At 42.0% G+C, this 25,274-nt stretch overlaps 1 protein-coding gene across 2 annotated transcripts in view; it reads left to right on the top strand.

Moving 5' to 3' along the window:
• Window positions 1–1,604: 1,604 nt before the first annotated feature.
• Window positions 1,605–25,274, top strand: part of LOC117440892 (chromodomain Y-like protein 2) — a 61,684-nt gene continuing 38,014 nt past the window's right edge. For both annotated transcript variants that reach the window (XM_034077119.2, XM_034077111.2), the window contains exons 1-2: window positions 1,605–1,901; window positions 23,983–24,592. In XM_034077119.2, coding sequence (XP_033933010.2) covers window positions 1,878–1,901; window positions 23,983–24,592 — 634 coding nt within the window. In that variant the 5' untranslated portion in view covers window positions 1,605–1,877. The remainder of the gene's footprint in view (window positions 1,902–23,982; window positions 24,593–25,274) is intronic.

Here is a 25,274-nt window from a genome sequence, read left to right as displayed (position 1 = left end):
CAGGACAAAGGTACACTATTTAATACAGCAACAACTCAACAGTAAGATTTTAAATTGCCTGAAACTGCATGATCTGGCCTTTTGGAACGGTTGTATAAATGTTTATTTTTTTCAGTTCAAGTCCATAGTCCATTTTTTTGTACCATTCAAGAGTATTTCCCTTCTCGGCTTCATTGAACTTAAAGGAAAGTGTTCAGTAGCTTTAAAAGAAATGCAAAAGGGAGAGCGCCTCTTGAAGTGTACTGTAACATATGCCTCACTAACCACAATAAATGGAGTCACAAGATCCCAGGACACCTTTTTATGTTCACACACATACTTTTAAATATGCGTACTTGTGAGGACAATGGTTGTTAAAATGCATTTCGATGCATTTTCTAGCCCCAACCTTAACCATTTCAACGTAATGCTTAAACCCAACGTTAACCAAATGTGCTCATTTTATTCAGCAATTTATTTCACAGGGATGGTTTTATTTCAATGAAAACAGCATGTTGAGAGTTGAGTTTTTTCTTTGTAGCACACTCAGAGGAAAAGACGCTCCAAATCAACATCAGCACTGAGCTCCTTTCCGCAGACGTTAGCATTAATAATGTGAAGCAGGAAGAATTTGTTTTATATGCTCCAAGACACAGCATTTTACTGTATATGAGTACAGAGTTTGTCTTAGAAAAATAATGTTTTTCCTGGTTTGTTGAGTAAGTGGTCGACTATGTATGCAGAGGTATGTGGTCATAATGTGTAGTTTTAAAAGAATGATAGAAGGAAAATCTATTTCAAAATAAATCAAATGTATTGCTACTTTCCACACTGCATAATTCAGTTGACCTCTTTAAATTATTATTTCTACAATGTTCATGGCATCAAAAATTCCAGATATACAATGGTTGCTAAAGAATAATTACATTGAGAATTAAATACAAAGAACAAGACACATAATCAGGTAGTCTATGATAACAGTATATTTACATTTACTATCTTTCTTTAACCTTTAACGATTAAGAACTTCTGACCATTTTAGTTGAAGTCACATTATTTCAAAGTCACAAATAGTAATGAAGACATGCTTATTCACGTGTTTCCTTACCATATTCATCTTTACCATATACTCCCATAAACCTGTGGAGTAGCCTACAACACGGATAATGTTGTGTTGATGCAGCCCAACTGTGTCCTTGTTGAATGAACTCATTTTAAATGCAACAGGGGGATTGTAAAATGGAAATGTGATTATTGTGTACTGTATTTTTTAATGAATTAATACATCATGTCTGTATACATATTTTCAAATGAGTTCACATTTTGTTGTGACACGAAAGTAAAAAGGGGATATGCATGAGCATGAATTTAAAGCTATAGGAGTGAAACTTCCAGTAAGTCATACTCCTTTAAAATAGTTTATTCTGAATGTTTCCTGATGTAGCCTACTCTTAAACAAGGTTAAATAATATCTTCTGTTTACAGTAAAGAGCAGAGTGGGTGATAGAGGGGAAACTGTCTCAGCTGGTCTCTGTGAACACAGGACATCTAGCATACCATCTCCCGTTGAGTAGTTGGATTGCAACACAGGGCGCATGCAGACCATCAGGCTGTGCATTCTTTAGCTGGGGGCTAATTTTCAGACAGTCCTCGACTTGGGTCTGGGTAAACAGCACCGCCCCGATGGTTGTTTGTTTAAAGTGTGGAACGATCCATCGCAGAGCGCCGGGCTCGATTGACACTGTCTGCTGATCTGCTACTGCGGATTGCTCAGAATAACACGGCTGCTCGCTAATTCCAGTCTATCGGAGCTTTCGGCGAAACACCGAGAGAGTAGGGTCCAAAAAAAGCCAACAAGGCAGGCAAGAACCTCGCTCTGCCGGAGTCCGCACCCGAGAATGGCTTCAGGAGACCTTTACGAGGTAGGATAAAACCATGTATATGGAAAATGCTTTGTAATATTGACGAAAAATGGAATTAGGAAGTAAAGGGGAGGGCGTCGCGCATGTAAAAAGCGGTGTACTAAGCCCTTTAACGGGCGAAACTAACCCTTCTCATGCTTTGCGAAGACTATGTTGGTTAATTTATGCGTATACTTTGTGTCGCTTCTGATATACTTTGACATAATTCTTCACGACTGTAGTGAAGAGATAAGATGCTATTTACGGGCTGAACTCCTCAGTCTGTCGCCGAGTTGAAAGTCATGGTAAAGTGACAGCGGCGCTGTGTGAATGGTCATGGTGAATAGCTCCAGACGGAGTGATGGTTTGAAGGTGCGCATACATGCCAAACATATGTTGTCATCACAGCCTTTACATCTGTGTGACTGTTTTGTTGGATGTTTGGCATATAATATGAGACACTAGTTTATTTTTGTATCGAGCAGTGTTAACAAGTATGTGTGAGCTCCTTTTGCAGTTGATGTGCGAATTTGTTTAAATAGTGACTCCGACAGTTTTGGGCGTAAAAGTTGCCCAAATGTGTAGTAGGAAGGTCACGCTGCCCTCGTGCGTAACATCACTCTGGAACCTGTGCCAGAATTTGCATGAAGCCTGGTTCCAACATCAGCTTCTCTGACTTACTGCCATTAGCCTTTGTCATGATGACATGGTGTCATATGTTCACTTCATTGTGGTAACAGAAAGAGATGGGGGGGCTGCGAATGTCTGATGACTTCCAAGGACAAATTATATAGTTAGACAAAACAAGTTGTCTATGTTTCAAAGTAAAGATCACATTTCAAACACGCCACAAAGAAATTATATCTAAAAGGAACATGGGCATCCTCTCAGGGGTGTTCAAGCAGATAACACTACTCACAACACTGACATACAATATATGATGAGGCAGGACATCTGTTGAAGACAGTAGACTATATTACATATGTGAGAATCAGTGTGTGATTGCCTTTTCATAAACTGTTTTATTACAGTTGTCTCTGCTGACTGTCTATATCTATGTTTAGTTTTTGTTGGAAGAGGATCCATGGACGTGCGGCAATGTGGAAAAAGTCCCATCACCACCCAATTATGTTCATTTTTTTGGCTATTATTTTATACAGTATGCTTTCATCTCACAACATGGATGTGTATATATTGTTTTTGGCTTTATTATGCTTATTTTAACTGGGATGAGCTTCATGCAGTCAAACATACTAATACTGCGCTTTAAAACTTGTTTGCTTTGAGGAAAACATTCAGGTTAACTTCTGAATTCATAATTGCGTGAATTACATCAAGGCAATATTTGTCAATATTATACTTTTGCTTATTAATCTAATTTCTACTTCGAAAAGGCTTTACGTTTGTGGGCTCTTGGATTGGTGTATGGCTACCTGTACTATTACCCAGTGTTAAATGGAAGTTGATTCATTTATCACTCTAAAACTATGATTTTATCTTGGTCAGTGATCATTTGTTGGCAGGCATTGAAATAGTTAGTTGAGTTTGTGGGTTGAACAGCTCCAATTGTAACAGTTTAGATGGACCAACATTGAAAAGCTATAGAAGAGTTTGCTGATGCCACTGATTAGCTTTAATTTATAAACAGTTGAAATATATAATATTAATATCAAAATATGAACAATTTCATCTAATGTTGATGTTTCCAAGTAATCATTTCAAATAGTTTGTGCATGCTGGTAGTGCCAGCACCAATGACTATAGCTAACAAGGTTTTGTAGAATCGATTTGTTAGATGGAGCTGTAAGGAATCATTTGAAAAGTGAAGGTTAGAAGATACATATTTTGTCAAGGATGTGAAGCCTTGACTGAAAGGCTTTGAGAAGAGCAAGCAGTGACTCCCACCAGTGAGTAATGCTAAGGACAAAGTTGAGTCGAATGTTCTTTTCTGGTTTTATATTTAAAATAATGTGTGGCCATCGTTCACTTTTTGACTGTGAAAAAGGGTAACAAGTTGTGTCTTACAGATATCATGACATCAAACCATCTGAGAAATAAGCATTCTTTCAAAATCACGGATAAAAGTAAATCTTTCTGCCGGCTTTGTAAAGTGAAATGGATCGAGGCAGCTATTGTGGGCAATGGTAATTCTACAGTGTAGTTAAGAAACAACAGTTAATGGGGTCAGTTGCTGTTTACAGTTTCTCACTGCTCACCCTTTATTTAATAAGCACATTTACCACTTTAAGGGGCTGAAAATGAAATTCAGATCAAAGGGATTGCCTCCATAGGGTACTCACCATGGCACTGGCTAACAGTAACACTGCTAACAGCCAGGACAATACAAACAACAGCTTACATGCTGACATAGCAAACAGTGCTAACCTGAGGTAAATGGGAGGTGTTATGCTTCCTAAACACTACAGGGGACAGGACAGTGATATACATCTCATCCAGAAACATCCCCATATGATATCAATGCTCTGAATGTCATATTACACCTCTAAGCATACATTAGAAGAACAAAATCTAGATTATCTATAGACTTACTGTTTATAAAGTGTATTGAATGTAAGGTTTTCCCTATCTTTTAAATATGTATTGATTATTTGTTTACTGCCAATATCTATACTATAAATATATTCACACAACTCTTACAGTCCATTTAAATCCAACATTTTTAAATATATCTTGAAATACGGCTGTATACAAGATTGTATTTTCATTAATGAGTAACAAAAGATTGAAAGAAATTTTAAAGTTGTATTACATTTTTTCACTATTCTTCTCGATCATGGTTACAAACAGTCATTACATTTAGTGTAAAAGGCAGTGCTTCATGTTCCTTCATTGCACTCTTAAGCTTTGCTCAAATGTGCTTCTTCTTTAGCCATGCTGATGTTAATATCTATGTATGCGCGCAGAGGATTACGATACGATATACTTTATTGTCCCCGTAAGGACATTTTGTTCTGGACTCCGTCCTGCAGTTCCGCATACATGTACATATACAAACATAGTGGACATTAACCTTTCATTTTCCATTTACACAGGAACATTTGCGTTAACGCACCGAATTCGTTTTCAAAAAACTCTTCCGTTCACAGGGTTCCCGCGGGGTCTTAAAAAGTCTTACATTTGATAATCAGAAATGAAGGCCTTAAAAAGGTCTTAAATATGATAAAAAAAAATAAGAAAGGTCTTACATATGATTTAGTAGGTCTTAAAAATTATCGGATTTGAAAGGTACTTCTGTGTTGCGATCACGTCTAAATGTGTTTTGGGGGAAATGTCCGGGCTGCAAAGTAACCAGTATGGTAATAGCAAGGCAAGTTTATTTATAGAGCACCTTTCAACACAAGGCAATTCAAGGTGCTTTACAAAAATGAAAGACATTCAGACAAAGGCATTTAAAAACAGTAAAAGATAATAAAAGAAACATTAAAAGAAAAAATACATGAATAAAAGTACATGAATAAAAAGTTACAGTGCAGTTTAAGATATGAATAGTTCACACAGAAGTTCCACTTTACTGATGAACACAACGGCTCAGTTTCAATTAAAAGCAGCGACAAAAAGATAAGTCTTCAGCCTGGATTTAAAAGTAGTAAGAGTTGCAGCGGACCTGCAGGTTTCTGGGAGTTTGTTCCAGATATTTGGAGCATAATAACTGAACGCTGCTTTTCCATGTTTAGTTCTGACTCTGGGACAGAAAGCTGACCAGTCCCTGAAGACCTGAGAGATCTGGATGGTTCATAATTTAGCAGGAGGTCAGTAATGTATTTTGGGCCTAAACCATTCAGTGCTTTATAAACCAGCAGCAGTATTTTAAAATCTATTCTTTGACAAACAGGAAGACAGTGTAAAGAGTTCAGAACAGGAGTGATGTGATCCACTTTCTTAGTGTTAGTGAGGACTCGAGCAGCGGCGTTCTGAATCAGCTGCAGCTTTCTAATAGATTTTTTTAGTGAGACCTGTAAAGACACCATTACAGTAGTCCAGTCTACTGAAGATAAAAGCATGGACAAGTTTTTCCAATTCCTGCTGTGACATTAGTCTTTTAATCCTAGATATATTCTTTAGGTGATATAGGCTGATTTAGTAATTGTTTTAATGTGACTGTTGAAACTCAGGTCAGAGTCCATGACTACACCTGGATTTCTGGCTTTATCTGTTGTTTTGAACATTGCAGACTGAAGCTCAGCGCTAACTTTTATACGTTCTACCTTGGCTCAGTTTTGTCTTTGTTTAATTGGAGAAGGTTCTGACACATCCAGTCATTGATTTGTTCAATGCACTTACTCAGTGTTTTAACTGGTGAATAATCTCCTGGTGAAATGGTTATGTAAATGTATGTGTCATCCGCATAGCTATGGTAACTTATTTTGTTGTTTTTCATTATCTGAGCCAGTGGTAGCATGTAGATGTTAAAAAGAATAGGCCCCAAGATGGAGCCTTGAGGAACCCCACATGTCATATTTGTCAACTCAGATTTGTATTTACCTATAGAAACAAAGTTGTTTCTGTCCTTTAGGTAGGATTCAAACCAATTTGGAACTGTTTCCGAAAGTCCCACCCAGTTTTCTAGTCGGTCTAGTAATATGTTGTGGTCAACAGTGTCAAACGCAGCACTGAGATATAATAATACTAACACTGAAGTTCTGCCAATGTCTGTGTTTAAGTGGATGTCATTGAAGACCTTTACAAGAGCAGTCTCAGTGCTGTGGTTTGGACGAAATCCTGACTGGAACACATCCAAACAGCTATTTAAATGCAAGAAATTACTCAACTGTTGAAAGACTACTTTTTCAATGATTTTACCTAGAAGTGGGAGGTTTGATATGGGCCTGTAATTGTTCATTACTGAAGCGTCTAGATTATGCTTTTTTAAGAGCGGTTTAATGACTGCCGTTTTCAGGGTCTGTGGAAAGATACCTGAGTGAAGAGACTTGTTTACTATATGAAGTAGATCTGAGGCCATGCAAGGAATTTTTTTTTTGAAAAACCCTGTTGGAATAATATCAAGGCAGCAAGAGGAGGATTTCAGAAGTTGTATAATGTCCTCTAGGGTTTTATCATCAGACAAAACATTTGCTGTTCCTGATGCAGAGGCACTGACTGCTTGTCTGATTTTCTGAATGTTGTCAGTGAAGAAGGAGGCAAATTCATTGCACGCCCTGGTGGATAGAAATTCAGAGGCTACTGACACTGGGGGGTTAGTTAGTCTGTCGACGGTAGCGAACAAGGCACGTGCGTTGTTTTTGTTTTTGGCAATGATATCAGAGAAGAAAGACTGTCGGGCAAATTTCAATTCCATATTATAAAGGCCAAGTCTCTCTTTATAGATTTCAAAGTGCACCTGGAGATTTGTTTTTCGCCACCTGCATTCAGCTTTTCGACACTCTTTTTTTCTCTGTTCTCATGGTCATGGCCTTTCTCCATGGAGATATTTTCTTCCCAGTCACTTCCTTTACCCTAGTTGGAGCAATGGCATCTATAACAATTTTTATTTTTGAATTAAAATGATCTACTAGCTCATTTACTGAGATGTTAGCAGGGGCAAGTGTGGAAGAAAAATTCTGAGTAAACATTTCCCTAGTGTTTTCAGTTAAATATCGCTTTGTGGTTACCTCTTTTTGAACATTTTTGTGAACAGAAATAGAGCTGTTTCTGTTCATTTTTGTGAACAGAAACAGCCTTTCAGTTCCCCCAAACAATTTGCATTGAAATAAATCAACATGGAACCAGTAATCATTAACTTTGTTTCCCCCGGCCCCTTATCGGAGAACATCCAGCTAGTAACCTAACAATCAAGCTTCAGCTAGCGGCAGTCAGAAATTAGGTATCTTCGAATCTACTTACAAAGGAATATGGGGAAGTTTAAGTTCAACCGTGTTTGGTTGGAAAACATCGAATTTAGTGCTTGGTTGAAACCAGTGGAGGGGAACATGTTTGAAGCCCCCTGCACCTTTTGCAAACAAAATTAGTGTTTGTTTTGCAAATGCAGCGTTAGCTAGCACAGCTACTCCCACAACAACACCGGAGGACCTCCGGGCAGCGTTTGAGTCTACGTCAGGGATGGAAAACATACGCAGGGAGGCATTCCAGCTTGGCCCACGGAGCTGAAGGACTTTGCTAAGTAGGCTATGAGAGGAGGGGAAAAAAACTGCTATTTTGAATCCTTCCACTAGTGGGCGCACTACCGCACCGGTACCAGTGAGAGCGCATCCAGACTGTAAAACAAGTAATGAGTAAGAGTAGTGATTGCAGTCAATAACCTCTGATACCCTCATCCCATGTCTCTGTCAAAAAAGAGAAAAGTGGACACGGAGTGCCGAGTTTTCCAAGACAAATGGACTGCATCCTATTTTTTTTACAGAGGTAAATGGAAAACCTGTATGCTTGGTGTGTTCGCAGCAAGTTGCTGTGCCCAAAGAATATAATATTCGCCGCCATTATGAGACTCACCATGGAGAGAAATACGACTGCTTGCAAGGACAACGGAGAAAAGAGAAGATAAATGACCTGCAATCAGGTCTAAAGAAACAACAGGCCGTTTTTACCCGGAGCCGAGATATAAGTGACGCAGCAGTGAAAGCCAGCTATCTCATCGCTAACGAAATAGCATCAGCCTCAAAGCCATACTCTGAGGGTGAGTTTGTGAAAACGTGCATGCTGAAGGCTGCAGAAATCGTGTGCCCTGAGAAGCGACAGGCTTTTGCCAACATTAGTCTAACGAGGAATACCGTGAAGGATAGGATTGCCGATCTTTCAGAAGATTTGGATAGCCAGAAAAAAACAAAAGTCAAGTCATTCGTAGCATTTTCAGTTGCAATAGATGAGAGCACTGACATTACAGATGTTGCTCAACTGGCCATATTCATTTGTGGTGTTGATGAGACTTTGACGGTCACCGAAGAGTTCCTTGAGTTGGTTCCTATGACAGACACCACTAAAGCGCAGGGTGCGAACTGGAGGGGAGCAGGGGGAGCTATAGCTCCCCTAGTGGTGACATGAGCTCCCCTGGGAACATGGTTTGTGAAATTTGGGGGGAGCCAGGCCCGGACTGGCCATCGGGAGGACCGGGAGGTTTCCCGATGGCCTGGCCTGTTAAGTGGCCTGCTGGCCTGGCAATTTTCCTTTTTTTTAATGTATTGTGAACGCAACGCTGCGCAAATGTGGGTCTGCCTCACACAGGGTGCTGTCTGTCCACACATGATGTGGCCTGCCGACAGGGCTGTCCCTCCCTACAGGCTGATCACACACACTGCGTGGGGCCTCACCTCGCGGAGGGGGCCTCACCTCGCGGAGGGGGTCTCACCTCGCGGAGGGGGCCTCACCTCGCGGAGGGAGCCTCATCTCGCGGAGGGAGTCTCATCTTGTGGAGGGAGCCTCATCTTGCGGAGGGAGCCGCAAACACGGCGCACCTATGACATAGTGTGGCGCGGCACGGTTGCGAGGCTCAAACTGTTTGGTCACCATTTATGTAAACCCATATTTCCATTTGAGGGGGGAGTGATTAGTAAAATATGCATGAATAAAAAGAAAGAAGGTAAGATACACTTGTAAAACTTGTTGAGAGCTAAAACTAGTCTTTGCTGCTGCCTCAAAGAGGAGCAGGGAGGAGAGGAGGGAGACAGGGGAGGCTGATTCAGGAGTACAGACACACTCACAACTATAAATGAACCAAAAATAAATAAATAAACAACTTTCAGTGTTTTTCATATGTTATTGGTTATGGCCATGATTTTATGATTATTGAAATGTATACAGTTCTGTTTCATATGGGTGTTCCAGGTGTAGTCTCTTTATTTTCCCCTCAAAATGCACCAGGTTGATGCATTAAACTCCAACATTTTAAAATAAATCTTACTGGGGGGCATGCCCCCAGACCCCCCTAGAGGATTTGAGGTCCACCCCCACTTAAAATATGTTCACATGGATAGGTTCCCAAATACATTTGCATATTTTTTTAAATAGTAACCCCTGTCCATATGTTTATTATTGGGTAGATTTAAACTATAGAGCTATCACTATGGGCAGCTACGCTGTAAATATTTACAAATAAATCCAGCAGAATGGCAACTGGTAGTGGCCTGGCTGAGTGTATAATTCCCGGCCTGACTTATTGTCCCAGTCCGGCCCTGGGGGGAGCTCTCTAAAATACTGATATGATGACCAAATAAATTCCATTTTGGGCATGTTTTTTTTTTTCCAAAGGTGTAAAATAAGTTAAATAAAATTATATTTAGAGTTTATGATTCATGAAAAGTTTCGCCTGCTTGCACGCTGCCCGCAGCTCCACCCACTACCCACTCACTCACAAGCTCGTTTAGTTGTCACTGCATGTTTACCAGGCATTGTTGCTGCTGCTGAAAAAAACAACTTACTTTGGGCAATTTCTTTAAAAAGACGGCCAAACAACCTGATCAAGAAGACCAACCGAATGTAGCTGGTGGTAGCACATCGTACGTTGTGACTGCTGCTACAACAGAACCGAGAGAGGAGGGAGCCAAGGTCAGTGCTAGTGCTAACTTGACAGCTAACGTTAACTTGGGGGCTGAAGAGCTATGTGCATCGTTGTGTTGTGTGTGTGGCGTCGCGTCTCTCCAGGCAGTGAGAGGGTTGTGTTGTGCTATAGCTGTATTATTAATATTAATATTGTTCATGGTTGGTGCCGCTGGCTGCTCTTATCGCATGTGTTCGGCTCTGTGTAGGCTACAGCCATAATAGGCTATAGCCTATGTGAAACAATGTAGCCTGTTTTTGAGTCATTTTAAGTTGATTTCATTAAACAGTCAAACATTACATTGGTGGTCCGTGGATTATTTATAATCAAGTTGATCGAAGTTTGCGTAGCCCATACATGCTCGGGAAATCTGTTGACATGAACATGATCCATCGGGACGTTTCATGTAAATGTAGACCTGTGGCACCACCCCGTGTGCAACAGATTTTCTCTTTATAATAGGCCTATGTCTGTGCTGTTGCTATTAATGCACGGATCAGCATTTACCCCCCCCCCCCCCCCCCACACACAAAAAAATCCCGGCTCCCCCGGAGACCGTGGTATAGTTCGCACACTGCTAAAGCGGATGACATTTTTAGCGCTCTCGTTGAAGCACTGGACAGGGTCGGAGTGGACTGGACCCGTGCTGTCAGTCTGGCTACAGACGGTGCACCATCAATGATCGGGGAAAAAAGCAGGTGTTGCGACGAAATTCAGGGAGAAAGTACAAGCAGCAAATGGAGGAGATCGTTTTTGGACATTCCACTGTATTTTGCACCAGGAGGCATTGTGTTGCAAGTCGTTAAAAACGGATCACGTCATGAAAGTGGTTGTCCAAACTGTTAATTTCATCCGAGCCAGAGGGCTGAATCATCGTCAGTTCGACAGCTTCCTCAGTGATAAAGACATCATCTGTAGCCTACCATATCACACTGAAGTAAGGTGGTTGAGCCAAGGTGCCGTGCTGAAGCGTTTTTCTGATCTACGCGAGGAAATTGGACAGTTCATGGAGAAAAAGGGTAAGCCAGTGCATGAATAAAAAAAAAAACAGAATGGCTGCAGAACCTTGCATTTATGGTGGATATTTCAGAGCACTTGAATAATCTGAACATAAGCAAGGTCGCAAAAAAGTTGTCACAGAATATTATGACAGCATACGCTCATTTAAGTTGAAGCTGGCTTTGTGGGAGACACACACAGCTGTCAAGTGGTGACCCTGCTCATTTCCCTCATCTAAGAAATGTGCATATGACCGGAGTTACTGCTGACATGAGTCGGTACAAAGACAAAATTACGGAATTGCTGTGGGAGTTTGAGCGGCGGTTTCAGGTCTTTGGTGAGCTTGAGACAGAGTTTGCAGTTTTTCGCTCGCCATTTGCAGTTAAGGCTGCGGATCTGCCCATCGACATACAACTTGAGATAATCAACTTACAATGTGATCAGGATTTAAAGGACAAATTTGCCTCGTCAGACTTGGGCAGATTTTATCGGTATCTTTTGCCAGGATACCCCAAATTGACAGCCATGGCAGCAAACGTTTTGAGCATGTTTGGGACCACCTACCTTTGTGAACAGGTTTTCTCTGTAATGAACATTACTAAAACAAAGCTGCGCTCAAGAGTCACACACAAGTGCCTGAATGAAATAATTAAATTGGCTGCTAGTCAGGATTTTAAGCCTGATATTGATGCCCTTGTAAGGGCTAAAAGATGTCAAGTTTCAGGAGCAAATTAATCAGTGAGTTTACCTACTGTTCTGTGACCTCAGTTCTGTGAAAATAAGAACCTACTGAAATATTTGAACATGTTGTATTATTATTATGTCACTGAACATTGTGTATTATAATGTCAATCAGCAGCTTCATTTGGCAAAAAATTGTTTGATTTTTTATGTGACACTGTGGCTGCACTGCCCCAACTTTTTTCAATATAGAAATTCTATATTTTCAAGGCAAGGGAGGTAACTCAAACTCCTCACTTAATAGCTCCCACATTTTTATTTTTATTTTGTGTTGAGTCAGTTCAGGTGGAAACTGTGATCTGTTGTAAAGAACATGTGTGTAGCACTTGAAATTGCACTTGTTTGTCTTAATACATTTCAGTTTGTTCATAATGTTTTGCGTCTCATTACATGTGGACATTTTCCGAATGTACTTGTAGCCTACTTATTTGCACTTAAACAGAAATATTGTCGTTATGTAGGGCCTGTGGGTTATTATGCTATGATTTTACTGGTCCAGCCCACTTTAGATCAAAGTGGGCAGTATGTGGCCCCTTAACTGAAATGAGTTTGCCACCCCTGGTCTACGTCAACCCTAAAAGCGGAGGTGGTGTGGACGCGGTTAGTGCTAGATCGTATACCTCCTGGGTTTTAGGCGGCGGCGGAAGTGACATAATCGTGGATGAGAAGTCTGCAACTTTTGCAGAAATCGACAGCACATCTGGTAGTAAAAGTAGACACATTTAATTTAATTTTGCATGGGCTCTTCGCGACTCTGGAGTCCAGCAGGAATCCGGAGGACAGTGTACAGGAGTGAGAGGGAGCACACTCCTAAGAAACCTCCCCCCTTTTTTTAAATAAACCTCGTACTGTGTGTGTCGCTGTAATCCGAAATCAAACTCACTCAGTGGCTTTCTGATTGTTAAATCCCATCTGTGCTTTTCTTCTTGTGAGATGTCATTTTTTTAAATATTAGTAATAGCCTGCTGTCCTCCAAAGTTATGAATTCTCAAAATATTATATTTATATATTTAAAACAATTAAAGAAAAACTAAATAATAATAAAATGTCTCCACTGATCTGTGTTGTAAATGTGATTTATGAGAGCCCACAGGTTCTTGTTGCTACTGTTATTCTCAGAGACGGTAGACACAAACAACAAACTAGAGTTTTGAAACTAGAGAGATAAGGAGGACTTTTACAAAAAAGTAATAGAGATTGTTGTCCAGAAGGATTGCATGGACTTCATCTTCAAGTCAAGGTAAGACCACAATTGTAATGAAAATGGGATCTTACTAAGAAAGAACAATCCAATATTTCGATTTTGGATATCCTTTTGTCTGTTTTAAAATTAATCATAGCATCAGACTAAAAAAGCTTTTGACAATAACAGAATATTTCGATTAAGGTCAACATATAATATTTGTAAATCTGACTCTGAAAGAGTCAGTGCCTCACCAGCCATGAACCTCACCGCACGTCACTGATACATACATACAGAGACATACACACTTTTTGTCTAACACAGTTCTGTGTACCGTTATGCTGTTATGTTCAGTCATCGTTCTTATGTTGAACATGAATACATTTACTTCGCAAGTAATTATGGGACGTATTTCTTCTTTCCTAGCAATTTTCCCTCATACTTTCTTGCCGTGAAATAGGTCTTAAATTCTATTCAAAGTGGTCTTAAAAAGGTCTTAAAAAGTATTAGATTTGAGTTGGTGAAACCTGCAGGAACCCTGGTTCACACGCATTCGGCTCATTTAACGTGTCCGTTCCATGGTCCGTTCACACGAGACCACTGGAAACGCTGTAGCACATATAATATGCCGGGCCTGTAAGTGGCGCTGTACTTCCGCACGAGACCGCTCGAAAGCGCTGGAGACACTGTAGTACATATGCCGGGCCTGTAAGTGGCGTAGTAACTTCCGCCACAAAATACACCCAAAGCAGCGAACCCCCGAGCATGGTTGCCCTTGTCACTACCCGATGTCACTACCCGATCCGTCCCCCTGCCCGATCGGTACTGCGCATGTGCGAGATGGTCCGCCATATTGGACAACTCCGGATGACTCTTTTTATTGTAATAACAATAACTCATCTCTCTCGAGTTATTGTTATTACAATAAAAAGAGTTGTTAAATAATAGTGAAGTCACGTTGTAATAACAATAACTCATCTCTCTCGAGTTTTCTTTTTGAGCTTTGCTAAAAGCCACTGTGTCAAGTGTCCATCTTGGGTTGCCTTCCGGAGTTGTCCAATATGGCGGACCATCTCGCACATGCGTAGTACTGATCGGGCAGGGGGACGGATCGGGTAGTGACACCCGATCTGCAGCTCTGCCCGATCTGCAGTGCGCATGTGTGAGATGGTCCGCCATATTGGACAACTACTGACGGCAACCCAAGTAGGACAACATTGACACAGTGGCTTTTGGCAAAGCTCAAAAGGAAAACTCGAGAGAGATGAGTTATTGTTATTACAACGTGACTTCACTATTATTTAACAACTCTTTTTATTGGGTTCTTTTATTTGGGGTTAAGTACATTGTCAGAATAAGTGAGAAATGGATTTAACTTCTGTTAGACAGCTATATACCATACATTTTTGCACACATTCACAGTAAATAATGTATTCAGTATGATCATACTATTGTCATACTGATATTCTGTACACACTGTGAAAACCACTGAGACAAATGTAACATTTGTGATATTGGGCTATATAAATAAACATTGATTGATTGAAGATGTTTATTAATCAGTGTTTCGACTAATTTACCAAAAATCTCGACTTTGACTGTTAATAGAACTGTGATTTTTCATGTTAAAAATGTGGTTATTTTAGATTTTTGTGTAAAGCATGTTTATACGAAATGTAAAGACATAACACATATTTGATATCATGCTAAAAATTGTGTTTTGGGATACTGCTGTTCTAGTAAAATAGTATATTATTCCAGTGTGTAATGCGGGTGTTACTTCCTGGTCTTGTCGAGTGCAGTCGAATGCAGTCGAGTGGTGCAAATTGTCCTTCAATGCTGGCTATGGGGATGTGGTCAGACGTGCTCTCCTGCACCTGTAAGTTGTAACCACATAGTGAAGGTTTACATTTCACACCTGTCTTTACGTCCCTGACAATATGTTCTTCTCACTAAGCTTTTGGGCTAAATATACATTTGGCTGCTGATGGAGGACATGCCCACCTCCAGTCTTTCAGCTCATACTGGCATCAAGTGTTACTAAACCTCCTCTATCCGCCTCCTCCACTTTGCTTCTCCTTTTCTTTGCATGTCTCCCTTCTATTCTGATATATAGTTGAGTGTGACATCCGGGACAGTGCACATTCAAATATCCTATTCATTTCAGTGACACCCCAAGCAGGACACCCATCAAAGGCTGTTTAATGTGCTCAAACCATCTCAGGAAATATTGAGCATGTATCACCACGGATGTATAAAACCTATTGTTCCAATCCTCTATCTGATTTAACAAGCAGTAGTCAATGACATGTTCTTTCAAAATTACAAATCTACTGACTGCAACTTGGGTCATACATTGCTTGAACTGGTGAATGTTCAGTGTACCTTATTATAAACAAGCTTCTGATGGATTCTAGCTGGATGTATATTAGACATAAAGGGTTGAAGGGAGTCTCACTGATTCCTATAGCATTGTTTTCTCTCGTGCAGTTGTTAGTTGATGTGAATTGAAGTGTTGTAGTTGGCTTGTCTTTGCTAGCTGTCATTTAAGAAAAAATGACCTTTTTATTCTTAGTTTGATCCATCTCTTTAACTTGCAGGAGAAAACACAGACAGCCCGAGCGGACCATTTACGGTTTTGTATGAGGTAACTCCAAAGCCACCGTACCTTTTTAATGTGCAGTTACATTTGGAGGTGTGCATTAGCTATGTCAGCTACAGCAGCTGTGTGCGTGGGCTCTGTATGCTGTAATGCCTATAAACTCTTCAGCTTAACGGTGCCCGATGAACACTGATGGACCAATGAGATGATGGCATACAGATGAGTCACTGGCAATTATGTTCCCCCTTATACCTTATGTTATATGACAATAAAGCAAAACCTACCTTTAGGATATAAATAAAGCCAGAAGCAAAAGTTACGAATGGATAATGAATGTTTTTTTTGACAGCTATGGATTAGAAAGAAAACCTTTAAACAGCGTTCACACTCAATGAACGTAGATTTTCCTTTTACATAACAATACATTTATTCCACTCTTATAAAAAGAGAGTTACAATAATGCATTTCAACCATAAATATACATTGAAAACAATTGCAATAATCAATGATGGTGCATGCATGCAGTCAAATCAAACAAAAAACAAGTGGTTTTAAGTCCCCAGTTGAACTCAGTCTTTTGGGACTGAAACAAAAAGGTCTTTACCTGCATGGACTACCTTTTGCTTGGTTCAACTTTGAGTACAACACTATGGTATGTGTTTTTGCTCCAAGTTTAAACGGGAAGTAGCAATACAATATGTAGTGCACTCTTACACTGTTGAGTTCGGGTAATAATATTAGTTTTTTACTTACAAATGATGTATCGTTTACATATTTGTAAATACATCTTTTCCTTTTCATTTTAGCCGTTGCCCACTCAAAACCAGAGATTTTGAAGGTAGTTCAAACAGACCAAGGTACCAACTTCATGTCTAAAGTACCCACTCTGGATGGCCACCACGGTCCAACCACCCACCAGCACCCTCTCCAACTTCACTCCAGCATCAGAAGCCACCATCTCCAAGCTCATCTGCAAAGCCAAATGCACCACCTGCCAGCTTGATCCCCTCCCCACTACCCTCATCAAAGCCTGTCTGCCGTCCATTTCCCCCATGATCACAAAAATAATGAACTCCTCCCTCATTTCTGGAACTGTACCCCCCACCCTCAAAATGGCTGCAATCACACCCACCCTCAAAAAACCCAATGCTGACCCAGCTGACCTTAACCACTACAGGCCCATCTCCAACCTTCTCTTCATTTCCAAAACCCTTGAAAGGGTGGTTGCCGCTCAACTCCAGTCCCACCTCGACTCAAACAACCTCCATGAACCCTTCCAATCTGGTTTCCGCACAGTACCGAAACAGCTCTGGTTAAAAATCACCAACGACCTCCTCCGTGCAGCTGACTCTGGACTGCTCACCTCCTCATCTCCTCGACCTCACCGCTGCCTTCGACACAATCTCCCACCCACTACTCCTGGAACGCTTGGCTGACATTGGGATCACTGGTGTTGCACTCTCCTGGTTCTCCTCCTACCTTACCAACAGACAACAGTTTGTCCAGCTGGGGAACTACAGGTCAGGGTGTTCTCCTGTTTCACTGGGTGTCCCCCAGGGGTCAGTATTGGGTCCACTCCTATTCATCATTTACCTCCTCCCACTAGGCACAATCCTCCGTCACCATGGCATCCACTTTCACTGCTATGCTGACGACACGCAAGTCTATATCTCAACCAAACCCAACACCGCCCTCCCGCCCACCTCCCTCACCACCTGCCTCCAGGATATCAGGAGCTGGATGAGCAGGAACTTCCTGAAGCTAAATGGTAGTAAAACTGAGGCCCTGCTCATCGGCTCAAAAAACACCCTCTCCAAAATCCTAACCACCCCACCCCCAAGCATCATGATCGACGGCTTCCCTGTATCCTTCACCAGCCAAGTCAAAAGCCTTGGCGTCATCCTGGACAGCACCCTTTCGTTTGCACCCCACATAAAAAACATCACCCGGACTGCCTTCTTCCATATCCGCAACATTTCCAGACTCCGTCCATCCCTTTCACAATCCAGCACCGAAATCCTGGTTAATGCATTTGTCACATCCCGGATTGACTACTGTAATGCTATCCTCTCTGGCCTACCCACAAAACTACTCAACAGACTCCAAATCATTCAAAACTCGGCTGCCCGGATCATTACCTGTACCAAATCGTCTGACCACATCACCCCCATCCTCATCCAACTTCACTGGCTCCCTGTTCAGCACCGGATTGACTAAAAAACCTTCTGCTTACATACAAAGCCCTCAACAACCTCACCCCCACCTATCTCTCAAACCTCCTCCAGGAATACACCCCCTCCCGCTCCCTGCGCTCATCCTCAGCCGGACTCCTGACTGTCCCCACCTCCCGCCTTAGCACCATGGGAGCCAGGGCTTTTAGCTGCACCGCACCCAGGCTCTGGAACTCTCTGCCTCCACACATCAAACAGTCTGACTCCATCACGACATTCAAATCCCACCTCAAAACACACCTGTTTAAACTGCCCTACTCACTCTAAAACACATTCAACCTGCTATTACAGATCCCCCTCTCACTCCGTCACTCCACACTCTTGTCTTGCCTGTTTTATGCTTTATGCTGCTGTCTTGCCTTGTCGGTTCGATTAAATTGTGTTCCGTTTTAGCTGTTTTAACTTTTAAATGCACTGTAAGGCGACCTTGGGTGTCCTGAAAGGCGCCTCGAAATAAAATGTATTATTATTATTATTAAAGTGTTTGCCCGGGTACTTGACACCTTAAGTATCAAGCATGTGACATCCAGCCCATATCATCCTGAAAGTCAGGGGGCATTAGAGAGGTTTCACCAGACTATGAAATGCATGTTAAGAAAACATTGCCACGAGTCTCATAAAGATTGGGATGACGGTGTTCCTTTAGTGTTATTTGCTGCCCGTGAAACTGTTCAGGAGTCTCTAGGTTTTAGTCCTGCTGAGCTAGTGTTTGGACATGAGGTCAGAGGTCCTTTCAGAGTTCTTAAAGAGCATTTGATCATGCCAACGAAAAAAGTTTGCAGTATCCCGGAGTATGTCGCCAAACTTAAGGATCGTCTACATCGTGCTTGCTCCTTGGCTAGGGAAGCTCTGACCTCTACCCAGGGGAACATGAAGAAACGCTACGACCAGAAGGCGGTAGCGCGCTTGTTTCAGCCAGGTGACAAGGTGTTGGTTCTATTGCCTGTACCTGGTTCTGCTCTGTCTACTAAATTTGCTGGTCCTTATGTTGTAGATAAGAAGCTCTGTGAAACAAACTACGTCATTCAAACACCTAACCGCAGACGTCCTACCAGAGTGTGTCATATCAACATGCTGAAGAAGTACTGCACCAGGGATGACCAAAGTGAGTCTTCTAAAGCTCACCAGGTGGAGACAGCAGTCTCTCCTATGGCTTCAGTTTCATAGGTGAGCTCAAATGAGGATGAGTTGGTGATGCACAGTGCAACACCACAGGGGGCAAGACTAAGCAATACTGAGGTATTGGCTGATTTGCTCAATTACTTGTCTCATCTTCCTGATATCCAAGGAAGTGATATACAGAAACTGATATTTGACTTTGCATGTCTTTTTAATGACAGTCCCTCACAAACTTCTGTCCTAGCTCATGATGTGGTTTTGACCAACCCCTCGCCCATCAAACAGCGTGCGTACAGGGTTAACCCAGTTAAGAGAGAGGTTATGGAAAGAGAAGTTGAGTATCTACTTAAAAACGGATTTGCAAGGCCTAGTTCCAGTCCCTGGAGTTCCCCTTGTGTGCTAGACACAAAAGGCGCATTCACACTGCGGTACTTTTCCCACAAAGGTTCATGCGAACTTAGTTCATGCGAACGCTTTAGTTCGCATGAACTAAGTACAGATCGCGTTCACACCGTAAAAAGTCTCTGGGGGTGGATTAGGCAAATGAAGCCGCTGACGTCACTTCTTCTTCTTCTTCTTCTGCTTTGGGCTTACTGGCAGGCCGCAAACCACTTCACGGTGTATACTGCCGCCCAAAGTCCCCGGCCGGAAGTCCCCGGAGTTGGGGACTGGCTGGGACTCCCAGCAGCTTCTACTGAAGCCTTCCGAGTAAATCGCCAGAACGCCGATACCTCCTCATCTCCACCGCTCCCATGTTTTATTTTATGTTGCCATAAGTTAGTCTCTCTGCGTTTCTGCGCTGGGCTAATGCTAATAATGCTAATGCAAGGATAATAAAATGGCGGCTTCACAAAAGTTTTTGGGAGTTTTACGGGGCGTGGTTTGCAATCCGCCCAGCCAATCAGACGTATAGCTCTTTTCTCACAAAAGAGCCACTCGAAAGTCCCTGCTCTCTAGCAGGGACTTTCGAGGGGGTAAAAAGGTTCGCATGAACTAATTTTAGTACCGGCTCTTTTTGGTGTGAACGCGATCATGAACTAAGTTCGCATGAAGCTTTGTGGGAAAAGTACCGCAGTGTGAATGCGCCTAATGTCAGATGGAAGTCCCAGATTCTGCACTGACTTTCGCAAGGTTAATGCTGTCACTGTCCCCGATGCACACCCATTACCGCTCATTGATGACTGCATCGATGAAATTGGTCCTGCACAATTTGCCATTAAGCTGGACATGTTAAAGGGATACTGGCAAGTTCCTTTAACACACTAGACACACTAGGTTAGCAGATTGTTGCCTCCCCTGTATATCGTTTTGGCAAATTCTTTGTAGTTTAGTTAGTGAGGGTTATTTTGTTTGAGTTTTCGTTTCGAAGGGTAGATGTAGAGATAGGCCTGGTTTTGTTATGCTTGTTTCTTTTTTTTTGGTTCGGGGTTTACACAAAATAAACCTTTTGTCAACTGTTACGCTGACTCCCTCATTTTTATTGGTTTATGTTATTGTCTCCAGGTCCCCTAGGCCTTAGTGGGGACGTAACACAATTGAATAGAGGATGAAGAAGAAAAGATTGGCCTTTTTCGATTGTTCAGCCGTTTTTACTGCGGGCAGATGTCTCTGCAAAATCCTGTAGAGAGCGAAAGCACTAGTGCTGATGCAGGTCATTTCACACAAAATAGTCTTTACAATCTGAGATGGCTTAATGTAAATGGAGCCTTTTGCTTGGTTCTCATGTAAAAAATGCTGCAATAGTCAGAACGTATACAAACAATGTGGTGAAAACACTACTGTATGCTTGGTGTTGGAGGATAACACTGCCCCACATTTTCTAACTCTGTGCCAGCTCGTTCTTGAGCATCAAGTGTTTCTAACCCTCTCCGATTACACCGGTTTACCCCATGCTTTCTCCTTCCTTCTCTTCTTTTCTCTGCATGCGTGTCTCTCTGCAATGCTGTTAAGTGTGACATTGTTTGGGACTTTAAGCAACCTAATTGTCTGTTCATTTCTGTGACACCCCTGCGGCACACCGATCAAAGGCTGTTTATTTTCCATCAGTCTCACAGCACAAAATGTCTTATGAGTACTTTTAACAAACTTGTATTCTAAGTCTTAAAGACCAGAATGCTGGAATAAGCATGTATCTTTTAGAGCAGTCACCATCAACTGGCGGCCCGCGGGCCAAATCTGGCACGCCAGACATTCTCATCCAGCACGCGCTGTGGTGCTGGTGGAGTGGTTAGTGCGTTCGCCCCCCACTAGTTTTTTTTTTTTACAACTTCTCGTGAGTAATGTGCAGTACCGGAGTCCAACAGAGAGGCAGCAGCTGCGGGACAGTAGCCTGCGTACTGCGTAGCCTTCCCTGCCCTGAAGAAGAAGTGATCCTTCGTTAGCGTGAATAGTCTGCTTTATGCTAGAGATGGCAAATCCGGATCCTTTTACGGACTCTGAGTCTTCTGAGTCAGTCATTGAAGAGATCCGGATCATACGAGTCCTTTGAGTCATATGAGTCAGCATCACCAAGAGCGTAGAAATCCTACCGGTGAAACCGAAAAGTTGTTGCATTTCACAAGCATATTAAACTAACGTTACATTAACCTCCGCTACACAGTCTCTTTTGCTTTAATAAAAAATGTTGATCACAAAAAAAAGGGTTATTTGGCGAATCTGAGTCTGCTGTTGACTAATGCATGACGACGAGTCTGCTGGATCTCTGGATCTGTTGCAATACGGTTACGGCTCTGAGTCCGCACGAGTCTGCTATGTTTTGCACAGTGAGTCAGGATTTGCTAATCTCTGAGTCTGCTGTTGACTCGTGCACAATAGCCGCGGGAAGTAGGGGTGCTGGATGCGGTGCTGCAAATGGTGTACATTTGAAAAACTTAAATGTACTGTTGTTGAAATCTCTCCCCACTTTTGTCCGCACCCCCTAAGTAAAATGACTTCCCAGTCTCCGTGGCTATGCTCGTGCATGACGAGTCTGGATCTCTGGATCTGCTATACGGTTACGGCTCTGAGTCCCCACAAGTCTGCAGGAAGTGAAGGAAGTTCCCATGATTCAGTGAGTCAGGATTTGCGAATCTGAGTCTGCTGTTGACTCGTCCATGATGAGTCTGCCTGGATCTCTGGATCTGCTACGGTTACGGCTCTGAGTCCGCACGAGTCTGCAGGAAGTTGCACTGATCCGCGTCCCCTGAGCCAAACGATAACTTCTCAAAGGACTCAAAGGACTCGGGTTAATCGAGAGGGGAGACTCGTCACGACCAGCGGATGAATCAGGACTCACCCATCTCTACTTTATGCCCCCCCCCCCCCCCCAACAGAGTCCAACAGAGAGGCAGCAGCTGCGGGACAGTAGCCTTCCCTGCCCTGACGAAGAAGTGATCCTTCGTTAACGTGAAGAGTCTGCTTTATGAGCTCCGCAGTAGCCCCCGCTACGAGGCTCCGTTAAGACAGGGCTATATATAAAAATCGCTGACCCCCGAAAGTGTCTGCCCTTGGACAAATGTAGTTGGTGATCCCTGTTTTAGAGTAACTGTTGGCTATTAGACACTAAAATCAGAAGATGCCTGAGGATGCTTGTGATTTGTATATTGCACATCATGTGTTTGTCAGCATAAATGTACCCTGATGTCAGGCAGTGATAAAGAACATTACGCATAGATATTCAACCAAAACCTGTATTGTGTCATCAATGGTGCAGGTTTGGACTTGCATATTTTGAGAATAGGTGGTGCTGACAGTCTATGTTTGTGTGGGGTAAGGCTGTTTTTATGTGATTTGATGTGTGATTTTGTCTGTTTCCTGTGTGTTATATACTCTTTGGTGATGTAAATGAGTATATAATATCAAAACCTTTCATCCAAAGGAGTCACAAAATATTACATTTGAGTTTACTTCCTGCTCCTTTTCACTGGCATTAAAACTCCAAGTTTAGTCTGCCAAAACCCTGTCTCTGTGAAAGAGGGATGTATGTGCTAATATGAAATTATTGTACTGCTCAGAAGAGTCTTATCAGCACCTTCTGACTTGCAAATCGAGTTGAATGCAATCAAGTTGAATTGCAAAGCAATGATTCACACTCTGATTAGTTGAGTGATTGTCTACAAACTTGTGACCAATCATGTCATAGTTAGTCCTTTAGCAAATGATGGAATATGTCATTGCCTTATGCACCATCTTCCTTTTTTAATTCAAATGTATATGTGTTGGTGTTATATGCCATCCTTTATTACATTCAGGTTGTTCTCTTACTATGCTGATAAAGAAAGACACCAGAACCGTACTCACGTAGTTTCATCGAATAAGAATTTGTGTATTTTCTGAAAAGTGTCCCTTTTTAGACTGGATTTATTTCGTAGATGCACATAATAGAGTACCTTCAACAAAATAAGCATTTGCTGATCTAATATATTCTAAATTACACAGGCTTTTCTGGGTTTGGTTTGGCCTCCAAAGGCTGATGTTTAAGGATTATTGATGATAGCAGCTTGTAGCTCATCTCAGAGAATAAGCCCTAATATTGAACACGACAAATGTCACACAATATATAATTTTTTGCATTTTTACACTCCCTAGCAATGGCTCAAAATACAGTTAAAAATCATACTGAACATAATTACAGCAATACTTGATTATGGCAAAAAACATAGTCACATTACTTTGGTCATCGTTGACATCATGTTTTATTCTATAAAACCTTTCCTAATTTCTTTGTATGTTGTCTTCAGGTGGAGCGCATCGTGGACAAGAGGCGGAACAAGAAGGGCAAGTGGGAATACCTGATAAGATGGAAAGGTTATGGCAGTAAGGAGGACACATGGGAGCCAGAGCACCACCTACTGCACTGCGAGGAATTTATTGACCAGTACAACAGCCTGAAACTGCATTCACACAAACGGCCCAAGGTTCCAAAAAATCGTCAGGAGCCCCTTATCACCAGCCAGCCATCTGCTACAGAAAACTCCAGAGCTCGGTCTGAGACCCGAAAGAAAAAAAGGACGTTTGGCCCAGCTGTTGGAGTTAGAGTAGGAGCTGTTCTGGGGATGGGAAGTTCAGGGTCAGGTGGTCCCACGCAGAAGCAGAAGAAGGTGGCTGTTGGACCTGGGAAACATGCCTTAGGGGATCGGATAAGAAAAGCCATGACGTACAAGGCTCCTCCATCGGGAGGGCATCACTTTGTTCCTCCAATGAGGGTCCCTCATAACGGACTGCAGAATGGAGACATGGACCCTCTCATGTACAGGACAGCAGCAAGGCCACATAGACTCCCTTTGGACAGAGCGGAAAGAGAACTAGGAGCCATGGAAACCACTGGACAACAGTTCACCACTGAGCTAAGTAAGATGTTAAAGGTCACCTGTTATGCAAAATCCACTTTTTCCTGTCTTTTATACATAAACATGTGTCCCCTCTGTGTAAAGAGGTTCGGAAAATGTCAGAAAAAAAGATTTGCTCACCTCGGAAAAACCTCTCTGAAAATGAGCTGATCAGATTTTGGCCCCTTTATGATGTCATAACGATTATTTGGCTTGTGTAACCATTAGCCAATAACCAACCAAGGTAACCAAATATTTCTCAGAGGGGCTTATGGGATGGGATTATGGGATGCTACATTGGGTGATCTGTTTGGTATTTTGAGCCAAACACTTCAGAGACATATTTTGTATATATCTGAGACCTTTAATAGAGATATTGACATTGTCATGTGATGGCTAATATGGTAGCATTTAAAGAGCGCAAAAGTGAACCGGAATTATTGTACTATTGTATCCATTATGTTTTAGAGCCACTAACAGACATCACAGGTTAATTGAGAATAACCTTTGCTGAACCTTGGCCCCCTCAGCCTCAATGTACGATAACAGTACAGGATAATGGTAAATGTTCAAATGAAAATAGCAATAGCACAAGTAGAGAACAGTCATAAAACTAGAGAATGCAATTCCTGAATAAATTGCTAATGGGAATGCTTTATGCTGAAAAGCTGACGCTAAACTGCTATGCTGAAATGTAATGTGTA

The sequence above is a fragment of the Pseudochaenichthys georgianus genome, chromosome 3, assembly GCF_902827115.2.
Source record: "Pseudochaenichthys georgianus chromosome 3, fPseGeo1.2, whole genome shotgun sequence".
In the NCBI taxonomy this organism is placed as follows: domain Eukaryota; kingdom Metazoa; phylum Chordata; class Actinopteri; order Perciformes; family Channichthyidae; genus Pseudochaenichthys; species Pseudochaenichthys georgianus.
This window is presented reverse-complemented; position numbering and strand designations above follow the sequence as displayed.